This window comes from Molossus molossus, unplaced genomic scaffold (assembly GCF_014108415.1).
Source record: "Molossus molossus isolate mMolMol1 unplaced genomic scaffold, mMolMol1.p scaffold_m16_p_13, whole genome shotgun sequence".
Classification (NCBI taxonomy): Eukaryota; Metazoa; Chordata; class Mammalia; order Chiroptera; family Molossidae; genus Molossus; species Molossus molossus.
Window position 1 is genome coordinate 46,527,137 of NW_023425348.1, and position 20,873 is coordinate 46,548,009.

Here is a 20,873-nt window from a genome sequence, read left to right on the forward strand (position 1 = left end):
CATGGATGAATCATAAAGGCCTTATGCTACGTTAAAGTCAGACACAAAAAACTGCCTACTGTATAATTCCATTTATATGACAGTCTGGTAAAGGAGTAGTGTAGGGATAGAAATCAGGTTAGTGGCTGCTAGTGTCTAGGACTGGGAGGAAGGGCCCATAGGAACTTTGGGGTGATAGAAATTTTCTAAATCTTGATTATGGTGGTGGCTATACAACCATAACTTAAAAGGATGAATTTTACTATGCATAATTGATACTTCAAAACTGACTTATAAAACACTTTTTAAAGGGTTATCATTCCTCTGTATTTTTCATTATTAGTTGTGACCAGTGGAACACTGAAAATTCATGTTGTCTCAAAGTGAACTCTGTTGTTTATGACCCACCTGTTGTGTTTTGAATACTGTACATTCTGATTGTTAAGAGAGAGTGAAGATTTGTGATTTCACACAATTTTTGGTGTCATGTAGTATAATTACTGATAAATAACGACAAAGTCACTTTACACGTGGTATAGTCTAGGCTTATATAAATTCACAAAGTGTCATGATTCTTCTTTATAGCAAGGAGAAAGTTCAGGGTACAGGACTGGGAGCTTGCCTTTCATCCCACATCATTCTTGGGCAACTAGTCCCTGGACTGCCAAGCAGGAAGACCACCTACACAGTGTTGTCATTGTGGTGCTTCAGGAACCAAACATCCCAAAAGAATGGGGTGGTGGGAGATTCATATTTGAGTCTACTTGGGCTTGCTGGTTGCTTTGAAAGCCCCTGCCTCAGAGAAGGTGAGACAGTGAGGCAGAGCACGAAGCTCCAGCAGAACTGTTTGAAATTCCCCACAAGAGTCTCCCTCCCTCCTCCTTCCTTTCCTCCCGGAGTGCATTTCATCAGCATCGGAAGGACTGCTTCCCGGCACTGCCTTCCTTGTTTGGCCAGGGTCCCTGAGGAGCTGAGCTAATGAGTGGATAACACGAATTTGCCAAGGCCTTCCTGGATGTGGTACCTGGGCTTTGTTAATTTTAAAATGCCGCCATCCTTGGCTGAAGACCATTTAATTCCCTCTCACAGCAGTCATTTATTTTTAGCATTTGCTTATTTTCCCTCCACCTTACTAAGGGGAGGAGGGCATTAAACCTATCTTTAAGAAACAAGCAGCCCACGCCAGACTGCTGTCCTGCAGGAGAGGTTTTACAGGTCTTTCTTTGTGCATCTGAAAACTCCACAGGTGTTCTTTGAGCAAAGAGCCAATGCTGCTCTTGCAGCAGGACCAGGGCAGGCAGCCTCCCCAGGAGGCTCTCCTTCCTTGCTGCTAGCTAGAGACAGAGCAGGCAGAGCACCCCTACACCTGTGCTTCAATGCAGGTTCTTAGAGGCCTGATCACATAGGGGTCTCTCCTGCCTTAGAGGCCTACAGCCTCTTCCCAGGGTACCCAGCCTATTTTTGGCCTGGCTTCTTGCTGCAGAGTGGTGCTTCCTTCGGCCTCAGGAGGCTGGGCTTTATGCTGTCTGATCACCTGATGGTAGTAATGATGATGGCTGTGGTTGATTGGGTGCCTTCTGTGTGCTAGGCCCATGTTGAGCACTTCCCATGTTGGCTGTAATCCTCACTGCAATCCTAAAAGAGAGAGATTTTTATCCTTATTTTAAAGATAGGGAAAATGAAGCTCAGAGATGCCCAAGGTTGTCTAGTAAGTGAAAGAAGGAGACAGGATTGGAATCCAGGTCTCTGAGCTCCAAGCCCTTATTCTTTCCACTGGACTAAACTGCCTATGGAGGGAAGGGCCAGGCAGCAAGGCCATAGAATGAACCAATGGTTGCTGGGACCAGGAATCAAGTCATCTCAATCATAGTTTCTTGATGAACAGCAATGTGCTGGATGATTATGAAAAATCTAAAAATAGACAAATCACTCTCCTTGTCTCAGAAAGCTGACAGAAAAGGGATAAAACAAGTCTCACTTTAAATGAGGCAGAATGTGGTCAGTGCCCCAAGAAGACCACCTAGAGTACTCGGGGGAGATCATGAAAGGAGGCCCTTTCACATGAGGTAGGACTTGAAAGATGAACATGATTTTCTTCATTAAAGGTGGAGGGTGAGGAAGTTGGACTGTTGTGAGCATAGGTTCACAAAGATGAGAAAGTAGGAATGTGCCAGAGCTGGTAGAACTGGCAGGGTCTAGAGACCAGAGTGTGAAGGAAAGGCCTTATCCCACCCTAACTGTGATCCTTTTAGGCTGTGAACAGTCTAGCATGTGGTTCAGCTGTGAGCTCTAGAGCCAGATTACCTGGGTTCAAATCCAGACTCTTCCTCTTACTAGTTATGTACATTGGCAAATTATTTTACTTATCTGTGATTGTTTGTTCAGCCATAAAATAGAAATACTAAGCAGATTTACCTCAAAAAGCTAGTTTGAGGTATAAATGTGTAAATATATGTAAAGTGTTTAGAATAATGCCTGCTATATAGTAATCACTTGATAAGGGTTTGCTACTTTAGTTAGAAGTAGTATAGTAGTAGTGGTTGTACCTTAACTATTATTATTATTACTGCTTTGGAGGGCTTTGGAGATTCTTTTTCCAGTCCTCTTCATCTGAGAATCTTTGCCTAGAACATGAGTCCCCAGAGCAGGGCACTCTGATGGGCGCTGGCTCTTGTCCCAGGTGGCCACCTGCCCAATGCAGGACAGTGCCCAGTATTTCCCAGCAAGGAAGGATGGGTGAGGGTGCTGGCCAGGTGCCCAGAATGCCAGCACCATGCCCCCCGAAAAGTGTGCCAAGCTTGACATTTCTCCCACCCACCACTGCTGCTGTGGCTGATTATCTCTGAGTAACAAAGAGTCATTTCTAATCCCATTTGGAATCGTTACTCAAGATAATCCTGTTTTGTAGTAATGATATTCCAATTCCAACATGCACCCAATTCTAGTTTGGCAGGCGCCTGCCTTGACCTCAGGCAACCCAAGACACTGTTCCCTGGAAAGCAATGCCAGCTCATTTGCCTAACATGACAGGGTGCCTCCCCCCTCACACACACACACACACACACACACTGCTGTATTCTATCCTGGGGTTCTGTGTTCAGTGCTGTCTCCATGGAGAGTATCGGTTGGGACCAGGAGAGCATCCATTGGTCACTCAGTTCAGCTGCTTGGGGAAGAGTATTTGATTTACAGGGACTATGATATGGTCACTCCTTCACCTCTTCTTTAAAGACATCAGAGCCATGGGGCTCTGTCCTGTTCAGTAGTTACATCACTGATTCCATTGAGACCATAGATAAATGCCTATCAAATTGACAGATTAAATGAAGCTTTAAGAGGTAGCAATTATGTCGGGTGAAAGAATCACAGACACGAAAAAAGAAGTCAGTAGGCTAGAGCAGTGGTTAAATCTGTGCTGATAAAGATTAAGAGGATGCCTGGCCAGTGTGGCTTAGTGGTTGAGTGTCGACCCTTGCACCAAGAGATTGCCAGTTCGATTTCTGGTCAGGGCACATGCCCAGGTTGTGGGCCAAATCCCCAGTGGGGGGGCATACAGGAGGCGGCCAATTGATGTTCTCTCTCATCGATGTTTCTGTCTCCCTCTCCTTTCCTCTCTCTCTAAAATCAATAAAGAAAAAACATTTTTTTTTTTATTAACAGGAATGAGTGTTTTAGTCTACAATTAAAACCAAAATTAACTGTAAAATTCAGATTGAGAGCAACCCAATTTAGCAATACGAGCAAATCAAGCCCATGAGCTGACTAAAACTCAATGTGTGCATCAGCAGTACAGTGTTAAGGCCCCAGAAGTGAATTGATTCAACAAACACTTATTGGCCTGTACGAGGAAATGGATGGCCAGACACAGTCCCTGTTTTGGGGAGTATATCATCTAGTTGTGTGTGACATTTTAGTAAGTAATGAGGGCTCTGGAAGGAGACTGCCTGAGTTTAAAACCTAGATTTGCCTCTTACTAGCTCTGTTTCCTCATCTGCAAAATGAGAATAATAATAGCACTTACAAAAAAAATAATAATAATAGCACTTACCTCAGCATAGGGTGGTTGCTAAAATTAAAACACACATAAAACTGCTTAGCACAGTTCCTAGCACATAGTAAATATAGTAGTTATCTGCTACTGCTATTAATATTTTTGGTTTTCTTATTGTTATTTTTGTCCAGTGTCTAAGAGATAAACCAGCCTCGTTATACTCATGGATCATTTGCCTAGAGAGAGCCTAGTCTGGACCCATACTGTGGTGAGAATCCCTATCAACTAAGGCTTAACCACATTGGCCCATCAGTTGAAAGACATGGGAGGGTTTTTCAATCACAGATTGAAAGACATGGAAGGGTATTTAGAACTAGGCTGAGGAGGTGAAACTTGGATTGTCTTGGAAATCCTGTGATGGGTGATCTTGATTCCATGGCCCTCTGCTTAATGTGCCATGCCTTCCTTGAGCCTTGCCCCAAATTATCTCATCTTGTCTGGGCCCACCATTGCGTTTGATCTTTCTCCATCTGAATTGGACTTCCTCTCATCCCAATTAGGTGCTATGATCTTGCTTTACTTTAACTACTATCTGAAAATATCTCTGTCCCTGATTTATAGTAGGGACTCAGTAACTATGAGATAGCACAACAGACTAAGGGATGGTTGAATGAATGAGAACCAGTGTGGTTCAGGGGAATTTGCAATAGGTTTGGCCCCAGACAGACCTGAATTTGAATCTTGGTTCCTGTGTTTATTTAATGTGTACATTAAATGGGTAACTCGTATTATCTTGCTGAACCTCAGTTTATTCATTTATAAAAATAAGACTAGTACCTACCTCATTGCAGGTGGTTATATGGATCTGAAATAGTTAATGCAAAGTGGCTACTTTATTATGATTACTGATCTTTACCTTTTGAGGGAAGTAAACAATAGATTATTATCCTTACTTGAGGAAATTGGGGCACATTTTACACAGACAGGTACCTTGCTTTCCACCTAATCTTTAGTTAGTTGCCTAAGGAAGCCGGCTTTAAAAAGAAAACTGCTTTCCCTTCCCTCCTCACCCCCAGCTCATGCCCAGCCACAGGACCTCTAGATGTAATACATGCCGTTTGCCTTTGGTCTGGCCACCCTGCTTTCCTGAGCAGCCAGGAGACCAAATGAGACACAGCTCATTTGACTTTCCAGCAAACCTCCTGGGCTGTGACCTCTTTGCTTCCTCCCCTCATCGAAGTGTGCAGTGGGCTGAGAATAGGTCAACTCTTTTCTTCTCCTTGGGACCCATGACACTCTTCACAGTGACCCTGTTCTTTGGATGTGGGGGGTAGAGGGAGGAGGAGTTGGCGGAGCTTCTCCTGAAGCTCAACATTGTGTGGGGACGACCTGGAGCTGGGATCACTGCCCTTCTTGCTTCACCAACTCCAGCTGCTCACCAGCCGTCTTTGACATGCGTCTGGCCCTGCACAGGCCTCAGCTCACACCACAGGTTTCCTCGCTCTTTCCTAACTGATGTGACGACCCCAAGCCCCTCCAGCCACTGAGAGCAGAAAGCCTTAATGTCGATCGATGTAACTGTCTTCCCAATCATTGTGACATCCCACTGTCCTAAAAGCGGGAGCTCATCAAGGTCAGTGCGAGCCAACCTTCCTACATGTGCGCCCACCTCTAATCTAATTACAGCCTGATCAGCAAATTAAAATGAGCCTCATGGAAGCTGTGGCTCCAAAGGGAGTTTCATGAGTCCCGGGAACTGCCATGAAGGGGCCGTCATCCTGTTCATTTCCTCAGCTGTGCCTGGGAATTTCCGATACCCCAGGAAGGGGCTGGTGCTCAGGAGAGGAAGATAGAGGTTTTCCACAGCTAAACTGCCTGTGGCCTCGTTTGGTGGGAGAGGGCTGGGCAGGGCTGAGATAGTTGCCTTTCACCTTTCTCTCCCATTTCCCACCAAGTAAGTTAATGATTTAATTTATTCCTGCTCCATTCATTTCTTCATGCACTCATTCAGAGAACATCTGTTGACCACTTACAGTGATCTAGGCACTGATCAAGGAGCTGAGAAAGAAGGTTGAGACATGGCCCTTGCCTGAGAGTCTAGTGAGAAAGGCAAATAACAATAAACAAGCAATGACAATACACTGTGATGATGAGGGTCACCTGCTATGGGGGTGAGTACAGAGTTCTGTGCTGACAAAGAAGAAAGGCATGGGTCCAGGCTGGAAGACAGAGAAGGCTCAGTTGAGTTGGTGACCAGGTCACTGAGGAGCCCTGAAGGTGAATGGGGACTACTAGCTAGTTGAAGAAGGGAGACACATCGCAGGAGTGGTATATTTGATGGCTTATGCTCAGGGAGTTCATTGTGTTTACTAGGTCCTTAATTCTTCAGTCTCCAAGATCACTATCAGCATAGGAATCAGAAGTTCTGTGATGGTGAGACTCCCTGAAGGAATAAACTTTGGAACAGATTGTCAGGTTCAATTAATGACGAATAGAAGATGAAAGGGAATCAGGCCTTTAAAAATCATGTATCCATCTTGCTGCATGTATATCCAGCCTGTTTCTTCCAGTGGTACATCATGTTTCATAGTGTGTGCCTACCACATTTAACTTATTTGTTCCCCAGTGATGGATACTTGATTGTCTACAACTCCCCAGTGCCACAGAATGCTGTGATGAACATCCTCTGTGTTGCCTAAGGATTTATCTGGGATATCTGTACTAAGGAGGAGAAGGGCTGGGCTGTAGGGTAGGGTACTTTAATCTGACAAAGTATTGTAAGATTAGCTTCCAGAATGGCTGCACCAGTCTCTCCCCTGACAATGCATGAAGAGTCTCAGAACCCTATGTCCTCACCAACACTTGGCATTTTTCAGTTTTCTAACTTTTGTTAATATGTGGAATTTAAAGCGATATCTCATTTTAATTTGCATTTCTCTGATAACAAATGAACTTGAGTATATCTCTTCATATACTTAATAATAATAATAATAATAATCTTTTTTGTCTGTCTGTTTCCTCCTCTGGGGATTGACTATTTATATGTTTGCCTCATTTTTCTGTTGGTCTGCTAAAAACTGAGTTGAGGCAAAGTGCCCCTACAGATGGCTACGTGGGGGTCAATATAGCAGAGTGATAAGGATATGGACTTTATAGCCAGACTGCCAGGTTCGATCCCACCTCCACTCCTGACAGCTGAATGACCTTGGACACGTTACTTAACCCCCTAGTGCTTCAGTTTTCTTATGTGTAACCTACATCATACAGTTGTTGTGCAGATTAAATGTGTTAGACTATATATCATGTTTAAAATAGCACCTGACATGTAAGAAGTATATACAAATCTTAGCTTTCATTATTAGACCACTGTCTTCCTCTTACTTAGTCACACTCTATATACCCTTGAGAAAATGGATGGAAATAGATACTTGTACTAGCAAACAGTAAAAACAAGGCAGAGAGAAAATAGCTCTCGGCCTAGAATCAAAGCTTAGTGTTCCGACTCACATATGTAATTTGCTGAGGTCTTGGTGTCTAACCTGCATTCTCCTGCCTGCCTCAGGACAACTTTCAAGACCTGACCATTTCTGATTAGCCAGATTTCAGGCCTGCCTACCCCCCACCCCAGCATGGCTAGCTTTTTCCCGTTGCTGCTCCTCCACCAGCCTGTCAGCTTGATGCTATCCCTCACAAACATCACCTTCAGTATTTGCAAGGCCCAGTTCTTTTGGTGTGTCAGTTCACTTGGAGGAAGATAAGAACAGAACATATTCTGATGGGCACATAGGAAGACAAGTACTGCTACTAGAGCCAAGTTACTAAATGACAAACCCCCATTCTCTTGGGCTATAGACATTTTCTGACTCCCCAAGTTAATAAGGGAAGTAGTGCATCTGGAAAGTAGCTCTAGCCTTTGAAGTTGATATTGACATTTGTACACATATCTTTCCACAGAACACCAGAGGCCAGCTCCTGAGCTTACTGGGAGAATTGCTGATATTCTTAAGCCTTTGCTCAGTGAATATCTGTGGAGTAGTCGGTGTAGTTCCTTTGAGTGGAGATGTTTTCATGGTGTTCTCTGCCTCCTTTAATCCAACTACTAAGACCATGAAGTTCTAGCCCATACACCACAGCCCATTTGGTACCAGCTAAAATTTAAGGCAGTAATGCCTAAACTACAAAATGGCAGTCAGTGTGCCAGCACCAGAACCGAGGGGAGGCTGCAGTTGTCCTCTGGTGAATCACCTTGAATATCAGTACCTGCCTCCCTTTGTGTTGTCAGATTCTGGTTTTATGGCTGACACTGTATTCCTCTTGTCACCCAGGTGGGCCGACTCACCTTCTCCCCATGGAAGTCACCTTCTCCCAAAAGTAGTTCTAAATTTGGGGACTTGTTGCTATTTAAGCAAAAAAATGTCAAAGAGGTAGAAATCACTTCATTTCTAGTTTCCTCACTGCTGCTCCTGGTTACTGCTCCTTTTGCCTTGCCCTCAGGTACTACCAGTATATTCCTTGGTTTCTCACTGCTCACTTTGTTTGTGGTCTACTGTTGTGCCTCAGCCTCTAGTCCTTGCCACCTTACTTGGCTTCTGACTCTCTGACACATCTCTGCTGCCTGGTCTCTGTTTCCTTGGTTCTGTTTCGACTCTGAACTTGTTGGCACTTCCAGCCTTGCTTTCTTTCACCTGGCTGCTCTCCTACTCTATTTCTGCCATGCTGCAGCCCACACACAGGTCCATGAGGTTCTTTTGGTCACCAAAGCTAACCATAGTCATGTAGCCCTTCAGCCTGATCTGGGCTGGCTTTTCTAAGAAGGGCCCGATCTCCATGGAGCTCTGCATTGATTGTACATGATAGCTGTCAAATGAAAAGCCAACTAGCCATCTGGCAAGGTGTTTGGTGCCACTCTTGGCCACTGAGCAGCCACTAATGGAGCAGTTCCATTAGTCTTAGCTCTATCCCACAGTGGGGCTGCTGCCTTTTGAGTTTTATTAAAAGTGAAGGGAATCTTCTCTGAGGTTGCAGAATGACTCACTAGCTTAGATGTTTACCCTCTTTGGCCTTCAACTTTGTGAAGTGAATTGCCCATTCGCTTTGATTGGGTTAGCAGCCCCAGGGCTGAGCCTAGTCACTCTCCTTTCCCCATCCTGCCAGACCACTGTCTGCCCTCCGGGGCCAAGGGCTTCATACTTGGTTGCTTGGACACGTCTTGCAGCCTGCAAATTGGACAGATAGAATCAATACTCATGAACCTGAAGAGGCCCAGGTAGCACAGTTAGTGACACTAGCTGCCTGGAGGGACAGCCTGCCATGGGAGGGGGTGTGATTGAACAGTGATTGGATACAACAGCTGAGGATTAACCAAATTATGTCCCTTTGAGTTTAGATCGACAGACCCTTCTGTCTTAGATTTTAAAACAAGCTAACTTGTGCAGAATATAGAAGAGATGCCTTCTTAATATAGGGCTATACCAGCATGTCTTGGCGATGGTCAGGTACAAATCTGGTGTGTACTTTGGGCCAGACTTGTGTTATTTTCACTGGGAATATATGGACAAGGGATGCGAGAGCTCATATTTGTGAAACTTCGTCTTTGTGCCAGGCACTATGGAGTTTTACATTATTATTATTATTCCATTATTCTGGTAAGGAAATGGAGTCTCAAAGGTATTCTAAGTTGTCCAAAACCATAGTCAGTAAATGACAGAGCTTTGATTTGAACCCAGATTTCTCTGTACTTGTAATAAAACGGCATACTGTCTTCTCAATTTAAGTGTCTTAGTTTATACTTCTCTTGATTTCCCCACAGCCTAACCACTGGGTCAGGTACATAGAAATAATAGCATTTGTTGAGCACTTATTTTAAGTCAGTCACTGTTCTGAACACTTTACATACATTAACACAGACATGTGAACTAGATACTCTTGTTATCCCTGATAATTATGACATTACAAAATGATGATTTTCTAATTTCATCCTTCCTTCTACATTTATTATATCTTCCTACAGTAAGAGTTTCCCTTGTCCCCCTTTGACTTACTAATTTATTTTCAACATGGACTCATGAAATCTTATTTTACTCAATAGATTATAATCCATTGCTGTCATTATTCATGTTGATGCTTAGATTGTCCCAGATTTTAAAGCCAGTGTTAAACTCTGTACCACATTACCTCTTTACCACACTACCTCTTTATCAGAGACTGTTCTTCACTGCCTTCAGTTAGTTTGCCTTTCTGTAACAACCCTTTTGTACTGTATTGGCTTTTTTTTTTTTAATCCTCACCCGAGGACATTTTTGCGTTTATCTTCAGACAGAGCAGGAGGGAGAAGGGGGGAAGAGAGAGACAGAAACATCGATGTGAGAGAGACATATAGAGTGGTCGCCACCTACATGACCCCAACTGGGGCCGGGGACAAATTGCAACCGAGGTACGTGCCCTTAAGTGGGAACCAAACACGTGACTCTCTGGTCTGCGGGCCGACGCTGTAACCGCTGAGCCAAACCGGCCAGGGCTATACTTGAGCTTTTTAATAGTCGCTCTAGAGTGATTTTTAAAAATTATTTCCATTAATGCCTTCAAAAGCATTAACAATTTGAAGGTCATTAAGCAAAAGATTAACACACTCAGAAAAAAACGGACACAGGACATGAATAAAGGATTTGTGAAAAAAGAAACACAACTGACTATTAAACATATTTTTTTAGAAGAAAAATCAAAGAAATGCAAGTTGAAACAACAGTGTGATTCCATTTCCTGTTTATCAACTTAACACATTATGAAAAAGAAAACAACACCCTATTTGGTGAAAGGAAAGCACAGCAGTTACTTTCCTTCATCCTTTGCTAGTGGGACTAGAAATTGGTACAATCTTTCTGAAAGGTAATTTAGTAATACTTATCAAAGCTCTTAAAAATGAATATACTTTTTACCTAGAACTTTATCTCCTAGGAATTTATCCAAAGGAAATAATCAGAGATTATATTATTGAAATATTTTAAAATAATCTAATTATTTTATAATATGGGATTGGCTAAGTAAAGTATATAGAATAGTCTTATAGTGGAATACTGTAGTCATTAAAAATAATGTGGTAGACAAATATTAAAACCTGGAGGGTGTGAGTGTATGTATGTTTAGATAAAGTTCATATATGATCTCATTTTTGTAATAAAATAGAGGTATGTATACATTGGAAAAGCTGGAAGGATGTTGTATATTCTAAAACAGTTTCTTCTTTTACATTATGTACATTTTCTGATTTTCCTATAGTGAACACAAGCTCTTTTTTATTAGGATAAAAGAAAGCATTAGCAGGAACATTACATAGTAGAAGGGAAGCTAAGAACACTTCCTGGGTCAAGCACAGTGCTTGGTGCTTTATAAATTTACCCAATTCAACCTCACAATGACCCTGTGGAGGCTCCTGCCTCTGGTCCTACTCCCTCCAGCCCATTCTCACAGCCACTGGAATGATTCTTCCAAAACCGAAGGTTTGGAAGGAAACACACCAAACAATAAATAGTGGTTGCCACTGGAACTTAGATTGAGGAGATGAATATAAGGGGAGACTTTCATTTTTAAATTTAATATTTTAGTACAGTTTTCATTTTTTAAAATATGTATATCTTTTGAAGTGAGGAAGAAGAGTTTATCTTGTCATGTCATTTCCCCTTTATTTATCTCACCCGAGGACATGCTTTGATATTTTGTTCAGATAGAGTGGGAGGGAGAGAGAGAGAGAGAAACATCGACGTGAAAGGGACACATCGAGTGGTTGCCACCCACACAACCCAACCAGGGCCGGGGACAAACTGCAACTGAGGTGCGTGCCCTTAGGGGGAACGAAACCCAGGACTCTCTGGTCCGTGGGCCAACGCTCTAACTGCTGAGCCAAACCGGCAGGGCATGTCATTTCCCCTTTAAGCTCTTCAGTGGCTTACCTCATCTCCCACTTTTCTTCCCCTTACACTCTACTCCTGCTGTTTTCTTCAGGTGAAGCACTTTTGTATCCAGGATTTGTTAATGCGTTGGATCCTCCCAACTTCACCATTCCAGGTCTGGCTGTTCAGCCTTCATGTCTTCAATACTTTAAATACCACTGGGAGGCCCTTCTTAATGGCCTCTTGGTTTCCCACTGCAAATGGTACTTCTTACATCAGAGCCTTTACCACACTTTGCTATAATTTTATGCTAAATTGCTGTCCTTTCCAGAATATTGGAAAGCTCTATGAGGGCACAGACCCTAGCACCTGGAACAGTGACTGGAGCATAGGACAAACACTTTGTTTTTTATAGTTGTGGAAACTGAGTATTAGAGAAGTGTTAAATATCTTGTCCAGAGCCTGTCAGCCAATAAGTTTCAGAGCCAGCTTTCCTACTGCTGCCTTTGACATTCACAGAGTTCATGTTATTTCCACTGAACCACTCATGAGTAGAGGCAAATCCAATCTAACGTGCTTCAGATTCTGGGTCTCTACTTCCTGGGCCTTTCTTGCTTTTGATGCTTCTGTCTTTCTCTTTCAGTGTGGTGCAGGTCCTTCTTGCTGCCGGTGCTGACCCAAACCTTGGGGACAATTTCAGCAGTGTTTATAAGACTGCCAAGGAGCAGGGAATCCATTCTTTGGAAGGTAAGTGCAGACTATCCTGCTGTTCTGAGCACTGTCCTCCCTGTGGCTTCCAGGTAGCCTTGCTCTGTGCTAGCGCTACCAGCAACTCAGTGAGGGCCTGCAAGTCCCTTGTCCCCTGGGAACTCATGGATAACCCAAAGGGCTTGGAACAGATGCCCTTCACAGCCCTTTTGGGCTCTACAATTTATGTCACTTAAGAAGTCTTGGGGAATAAATTAGAGGCCTGACTTCATGAATGGGGTAAGAGATAAAAGGAACCTTTCGCCCTGGCCGGTTTGGCTCAGCGGTTATAGCGTCGGCCTGCGGTCCGGAGAGACCTGGGTTTGGATCCCGCTAAGGGCACGTACTTCGGTTGCACTTTGTCCCCGGCCCTGGTTGGTCGTGCGGGTGGCAGCCACTCGATGTGTCCCTTCACGTCGATGTTTCTCTCTCTCTCTCTCCCTCCCACTCTATCTGTACAAAAAATGGAAAAATATCCTCGGGTGAGGATTAAAAAAAAGGAACCTTTCACTGATGTTCTCCCCAAAACACCTCAGCCTTGGAGCCTCAGATGAGAGGACAGTGGAGCAGGTTTCCATAAAATAAATAAAGCAACTACATGGAATGTGGATTTTTTTTCTCTTCTACTTCCTGCAGACTTTCCCTGTCCCATCCCTGCCCCAGACTAGAAAGCAGCCTCACTGGTTTCCTCAACCTCAGAAATCCCTTAGTGCTACTCTGAATACTGCTTTTTTTCCAACTCCTATATGTAAAATACAATTCTCTTTCTGGGACTGGCCCCTCTACTTACTGTGTGACCCAAGACACATGGACCTTCTCTGTGCCTTGATGTCTATGCTTATAAAATGGGGTGGTCATCAGTGTCTACCTGGGGTGTTGTGTAGGTGATTGTTTGGCCTTCAGAAGAGAGCAGCAGTGCGAACCTGTGCCAGGGCTTGGTCACATGTCGTTTGGAAGGTACCTGGGCAAGTCAGTCTGTGTTGCCTCTGGTGAGTAGTTCTTCAAAAGTGGGGTCGAGAAAATGGCCAGTTGCTTTGGCTGCAGACAGAAATGAATATTTTATATTTGGGCTTTTGCTTGTCTAGACTGGCCCCCCTGCCTGCCCATTATCCTGGAGCACTCACAGAGGCCCAGATTCCTCTCAGTTTCTTTTTTTTTATCTTCACCCGAGAATATTTTTTTATTTTATTTTTTTATTTTTATTTTTCTTTATTTTATTTTTATCCTCACCCGAGGACATTTTTCCATTTTTTGTTCAGATAGAGGGAGAGGGAGAGAGAGGAAGAGGGAGAGAGAGGAAGAGGGAGAGAGAAACATCGACGCGAAAGGGACACATCGAGTGGCTGCCACCAGCACGACCAACCAGGGTCGGGGACAAACCGCAACTGAGGTACACGCCCTTAGCGGGAACCAAACCCAGTCTCTCTGGACCACAGGCCAACGCTCCAACCGCTGAGCCAAACTGGCCAGGGCATTTTTTTTTATTTTATCTTCAGATAGAGTGGGAGGGAGGAAGGCAGGGAGAGAGAGAGAAATATCAATATAAGAGACATACATTGCCTGGCTGCCTCCCGCATGACCCTGACCAAGGTTGGGGACTGAACCACAACCGAGGTACATGCCCTTGACCGGAATCAAACCCGCGACTCTTGGGTCCACAGGCCGATGCTCTAACCACGGAGGCAAACCTGCCAGGGCTCCTCTCAGTTTCTAGCCACAGGGTAGCTGAGCAGTGATTGCTTCAGGGTTGGCAGTGATGCCAAGGGGACAGTCAGCCATGCTGATGGCCTAAAGGTCAGAACATTGACCTGGAGGGAGGTTCAGCCAAGTGGAGCAAGAGATGTCAGGGAGCCTGCCAGAGTGATGTGGGTGTGGTGGTCCAGAAAGAAGAGGTGTCATTGCTGCCCCCAGCAGGGTTTCTCAAATTGGTAGCATGAGGGGAATGTCAAGAGCATCTGAGCGGAGCGTTGCTGCCCAGATGAGGTGTGAAGTTGCCCCTCCCCGCCTCTTTACCTGTTTAATGACACTTCTTTTGTCAGGCTCCATTGCTGCAGCTAGTTCCTCCACAAAGCCTTTTCTGTCCTTGGCAATAATTGCAACCTGCTCTCAGCTGCTTTTTTGAATGTTCTTTGAATCTTGGCCTTTTGTTTGGTTATTTGAACTCTTATCTGCCCGTGTCTTTTCTTTCCTCCTCAGCTTACAGTTCCATGTACAGGCCATGACCTGTGCCCCCTTGGAGTCCCCACTGAACTGGAGGAATTATGTTCACTTTATGTTTCAAGCAGAGGAGAATTTCATGAGAACCAAACTTGTCCTACATTTGCAGTTCAATATGAGGGCACTCAGCTTGTGAGCTGTCCTCTCCTCACTCAGACACAGCTTTGCTGCCTGCCTCAGCTCTGTCTTCTGTCCTGATGCTCTTACCAAAAAGCAAGGAGGAGCATTTGCTGAGAGGGCAGGGCCAGGAAGAAGGGAAGGTATTATTTGAGTGCCTTCTCACTGCTCTCAGGATCCCAGCAGGGCTCAATAAGCATTTCTGATTTTGAAGAATGTCCGAGCCATGAAGCCATCTTGTCCCACCCCTACTGTTGAACCATCTCCACCCTCTGTTCATTTTGTACCTTTGTGTTCTGATAGTTCTGTCCAGGTTGATGCTTATATTCAATATTCTAGGTCAGTAGTCAACAAACTTTTTCTGGAAAAAGCCAGATAGTAAACATTTTAAGGTTTGTGAACTCTTCGATTTTGATTGTGACTTCTCAGCTTGGCCATTGTGATACAGAAGCAGCCATAGACAATACACAATTGAATGTACATAGATATGTTCCAATAAAACTTTATTTACAAAAATAGGCAACAGGCTAGATTTGACCCATAGGCTGTAGTGTACTTGTTCTAGGTATTTTCTCCTTTCTTCCTCCTTCCCTCTATCCCCTTCTCCCCTCTTTTCCTCCCTTCCCTCTTTCCTTCCTTTCATTTGAATCAAAGACTAGTACATAAAGTACATGATGGCAGGAATTGTGACTAACTCAACAGTGCCTAGGTGCTTCGTTCCTTCCTTCTCTCTCTCTTTTTGTGTCAACCTCCTGAATCTTTTCAACTCTTATGTTAGCCAACCTATATTCTAGGTAGGTAGGTAGGTAGACAACAAAAATATTGGAAACAGCTATTATATCCATCATGAAATAAAGATAAAAATATTAAATATCTTAGCTTATTTTGCATGACCTACAAATTTAGTGAACAGGCTTTCTTTTTTTTTTTTTTGAATCCCTCACCCAAGGACATTTTTGCATTTATCTTCAGATAGAGCGGGAGGGAGAGAGGGAGGAAGAGAGAGAGAGAAACATCAGTGTGAGAGAGACACATCAACTGGTTGCCACCCACACAACCCCAACTGGGCCCGGGGACAAACTGCAACCGAGGTACGTGCCTCTAGCGGGAACTGAACCCAGGTCTCTCCAGTCTGCGGGCCGATGCTCTAACCACTGAGCAAAACTGGCCGGGGCTGAACAGGCTTTCTTTTTTCTTTTTTTAAATCCTCACCTGAGGATATTTTTCCCTATTTATCTTCAGACTGAGTGGGAGGGAGGGAGAGAGAAACATCAACGTGAGAAGGGCACATCAATTGGTTGACGCCTGCATGACCCCTACCAGAGCCAGGGACAAACCACAACCGAAGTATGTGCCCTTGACCAGAATTGAACCCACGAGACTTTGGTCCACCGGCCAATGCTCTAACCACTGAGCAAAACTGGCCAGGGCTTCTTTTTTTTTAAATCCTCACCCAAGAATATGTTGTTATTGATTTTATTGAGAGAGGGGGAGAAAGAGAGAAACATCTATTGGTTGCCTCCTTTACACACCCTGACCATACACGCCCCCAGCCTTATATGACCTTGACCGCGGGATCTAACCCACAACATTTTTGGTGTACTGGATGGTGCTCCAACCAACTGAGCCACGTGGCCAGGGCCTAGTGAATGGGCTTTCTGTGAACTTATTTATTTGTTCAAAAATAGTTTTAAAATTTTTATTGATTATATGGCTATCTAGTAGTCACTGTTCTAAGCACTTGAGTTATACAAGATCCCTGCCATCATGTAATGTACATGCTAGTCTTTGATTAAAATGTTTATAAGAACTGTATTAAAGTATAAAGCCCTGGAAAACATGGTCAGGACAATTTTGAAGAATTATTCGACATTCACACCTGTAAGTCTTCCAAACTTTATTCTCTTCTAGCCTTCACTTCTCTATCATGTCCGCAAAATGTTAAGACATTTTTCTCAGATTTCTTGCTAAAATAAAAATATGTTTAACATTTATCATATTTTCTTGCCCAGAAACCCTTTCCTAAGAGGGTGTTAGGTAATTATGGCAATGTCTGATCTCCTTAGGCAACCCATACTGGTGCCTAAGAGTATAAGAACTGTTAAAAAAAAAATGCATTCTAGAAATGTTGTCAGGAATCATTGATAAACTCACTGTTCTGTAGCTTGCAAGATTTACCTCTCTTTGCACTTTTTTTTAAAACTCTAGAGTATCTTTGCCTACCACAGTTTTCTGGCAGATCATTCAGTTTTCCTGGCATATCAGTTCAGATGTGTTCTACTCTCCAAGTTCATGGGCTCTATGGCTAGAGAGTGACAGTCCTTTAGTATCATCTCAGGCTGTCTTCTCTCCTTAGCTGACTAAGCCTTAAGCTCTTAGAGATATTTTTCTTTCCTTTTTCCATTTATATATGTCTCATTCTTTCATCCATTTAACCAATATTTATTGATTGCCTACTGTATGCAAGGCACTGTACCCAGCTCTTGGTCATTCTCATTGATGAAACAGACAGAAACAAAAGAATCTGTTGTTCTCTTTTTTTTTATCCTCACCCAAGGACATTTTTCCATTTTTTGTTCAGATAGAGTGGGATGGAGGGGCAGGGAGGGAGAGAGACAGAGACAGAGACAGAGACAGAGACAGAGACATCGACGTGAAAGGGACACATCGAGTGGCTGCCTCTCACACAACCCCAACCAGGACCGGGGACAAACTGCAATCAAGGTACGTGCCCTCAGCGGTAACTGAACCCGGGTTTCTCTGGACCGTGGGCCGACGCTCTAACTGCTGAGCCAAACTGGCCAGGGTGGATGGGACAGACTTTTTCACAGGAAGTTACCTGACTGTGGGAATGTGGAGGAAGGTAGAGTAGAATAAGAGGTGCAAGCCTGTTACCCATAGGGTGTCCATCAAATTCATAGGAAAGTCACAAGCTCAGGAAAGTTGGAGAGTCCTTCACTATTGGAGCATAGAGTCAGTAACGAAGTCCATCAAATTTCTAATAGATATTTCTGTGGGCCTCAGCCTATGCTCAATGCTGAAGGGAGGTGGTAAGTTGTAGTTTGTGATCTTGGCAAGACCTCCCTAAAACCCAGTAATATACCCCTTGTCTACCTTATCAGTATTGTGCAGATCAAGAGATAAATATGTGATGTGTGAATTGTAAAGTGTTCTACAGTTGTAATTGCTTATTAGTTTTATTTATTTATAATTCAGCATGCATTTACTGAGTATTAGGCACTCTGCCAGATGCTAGGGATACAAAAATGAATTTACATGTTTTAGCCCCTCAACAGTGTCAAGTAAGACAGACCTATGAACAAGGCACCACAGTGTAGAGTGGTAAATGTAAAGGTAGATGTACAAAGGATATAGGAAGTGCTAATATAGTTAGTGATAAGTTCTACCTCACGTCAGGCTGGTGTCTGGGAAATGTCACAGAGTAACTGACTTTGAATTGGGCCTTAAGGATGAGTCAGAAGTTACCAAGTAGACTAAAAGGGATGAACCTCCCTGGCGGAAGGAGCAACACATGCAAAAATGTGGGGTGGGTGAATGACAGCAGTTAGAACCATTTGCCACAGTGCTGAGAAGAATAGCAAAAAGTAAGAGTGGAGAGGGAATTGGGGTTCCACATTGGAAGGATTTTGTAAGGCAGTTCTAAGGAGCTCTTATTGTTTTCTGAAAGCCATCAAAGGATTTTAGGCAGGGTTATGTTTAGTTTACATTTACATTTTAGATGGACCAACCTGACAAGATGAGTGATGAATTGGAGGAGAGAGATTAACAGTGGCTCTTGACCTTTAGGGGATGATGGACCTGTTTGAGAATTGGATGAGAAGCTATGCTCCTCTCCCCCAAAATGCACCTATCATTTCTGGGGAGTTCTAACAGTAATCTTTAAGAATGGAGAAAATAGATGTTAGAAAATATTAGAAGGAGATTGAGTTCTCAGTAGAATGTGGGAATTGATGAAAAAGGAGACCTGCCCTGGCCAGTTTGGCTCAGCAGTTGAGCGTCGACCTACGGACCAGAGTCCTGGGTTCGGTTCCTGCTAGGGGCACGTACCACAAAAAAAAAAAAAAGAGAGAGAGAGAGAAAGAAAAAGGAGGCCCCCATGGAGGTACCTCAATTTCTCATTTGGGTGAACAGTTGGATGATCTGGAGTTCAAAGAAGTCTGGCAGGAGATAGGGATTTAGGAGTCACTGGCATTTGCTTGGTAGTTAAAAGCAATGGATGTGATTGAAACTGCCCAAGGAAAGAAGTTCAAGTGAGGGTGTGAGAGCTAAGTCCCTCCTCAGGGTACCAGTGTTTAAGGTGTGAAGAGGAAAGAGGATCCAGATAAAGAGACCAAAGGGCATTGGAAAAGTTGCCTTGTGTTCTCTCAGAGAGGCCCTACATCTGTTGTGCCTGTTCAGAACATTGCAGTATCTTCCACCCTGACAGTGTTCATGTTTCTGGGTAGGTTTGCTGGTGTAAGCAATGCAGAAATGTTTGGCATAGAAATCTTGTTGGCCTGGCTCTTTTGTTGTATTCTCCAGCCCTTAGAGTGGCATATTCAGAGGCATGACGGTGTCCTGGAGAAAGGTCGGGCTTTGGTGCCAGGCAGTCATGGTTCATCTAAGCTGTCGCTTACTAGTGGTGTGACCTTCAGCAAGTGAATTTAGGTTTTCTCATTTGTGTCATAGGAATAACAGTACCTTTGTTATAGGGTTTTTAGGATGACTAGAAATAATCATATGTAAAGTTAGTGACCTTTGATGAAGAATGTCTTTAGGAAGGTAGGTTTGGGCTCCATAAAGGCAGGTTTAGTACCTGCCTTAGAGAGGTACTGAGCAGCTCACCACCACTCAAGGGACACTGACAGAGGCTAGATGTCTGTCCATCAGGGATTCTGTAAAGAGTACTCTTGCCCTGGAACAATGAATTATATGGCCTCCAAGGTTCATGTCAGCCATGTGATTTTTAAGGTTCTAGAAACTCTAGGCTCACCATCAGAGCAAGTAATGTACTTAAAAGAAGTGGAATTTGACCTGGGCAATGGATGGTAAAGAGGAGGGGGGGAAAAAAGAAGATTCTAAGTGGGGGACACAGCTTGAGCAAAGACACACAGAGGGGACATCTGTGGAGGGAACACGGAGATCACGGCTGCTGTTCTACCAACTCATTCCCTGATCTTGACCACATTCCACACAGTGCCTTGAGCCCCACCCATGCCCACTCCAGGAGAGTTCCACTTATGGCTGGCTGGTGGGTGGTGAGCCCCAATCCTCAGGTGGAGGAGGCAGTAATATTGGTGATAACAGAAAACAAGTCGCCCAGCCAGGGATGCTGCTGGCTGCTTATAAGTAACTGTTATAAACATTGGGTGTCTGAGGCTGTCAGACATGCAAGCGAGCACTCTGAGCGCCTCTCATATGTACAATTAAAACAATAAAACATGGCAGAAACGTGGCCAGAGCAGACTATAAATCAGCTTCTCTTCTCAGCTCCGAGTGACAGCTGAATAAAGATGAGTTGTGCAGAAGCTGGGTTGGCATAGGGCCCTTCTGGGGTAGACGGCCTGGCTTTCCAGGCTGGACCTGCCATAGTCATCCCTGTCAGCCCGGGTGGCCCCCTTTCCACAGCTCCAGGGGCTAAAGGTCTTCACCTGCTGCGGCTGACCTCCCCATCTCTGTGTCTTCAGATGGGGGACAAGACGGTGCAAGCTGGAGCATCACAAACCAGTGGACAAGTGCCCTGGAATTCAGGAGATGGCTAGGAGTCCCCACTGGCGGTAATGGAACTGCTCTCTAATATTGCTCCCCCTCCTCAGGACATACCATGGGGTGGTCTCATCCTAGCTAATCTATTTAGTATAAGTTAACCACCCAGCACCCACTGTGTGTCCAGCCCTAGTCAGTCACAGCAGAGAGAATGTATGCCCTGGGAGAGC

The 20,873-nt window shown here is 44.1% G+C and overlaps 1 protein-coding gene across 4 annotated transcripts in view; it reads left to right on the forward strand.

The window, feature by feature from the left end:
* CLPB (caseinolytic mitochondrial matrix peptidase chaperone subunit B) overlaps nucleotides 1–20,873 on the forward strand; it is a 151,751-nt gene that overhangs the window by 49,370 nt on the left and 81,508 nt on the right. For 2 of the 4 annotated variants that reach the window (XM_036257953.1, XM_036257956.1), the window contains exons 4-5: nucleotides 12,500–12,603; nucleotides 20,625–20,714. In XM_036257953.1, the coding sequence (XP_036113846.1) occupies nucleotides 12,500–12,603; nucleotides 20,625–20,714 (194 nt within the window). The remainder of the gene's footprint in view (nucleotides 1–12,499; nucleotides 12,604–20,624; nucleotides 20,715–20,873) is intronic. The other 2 variants (XM_036257954.1, XM_036257955.1) reach the window with 1 other exon arrangement.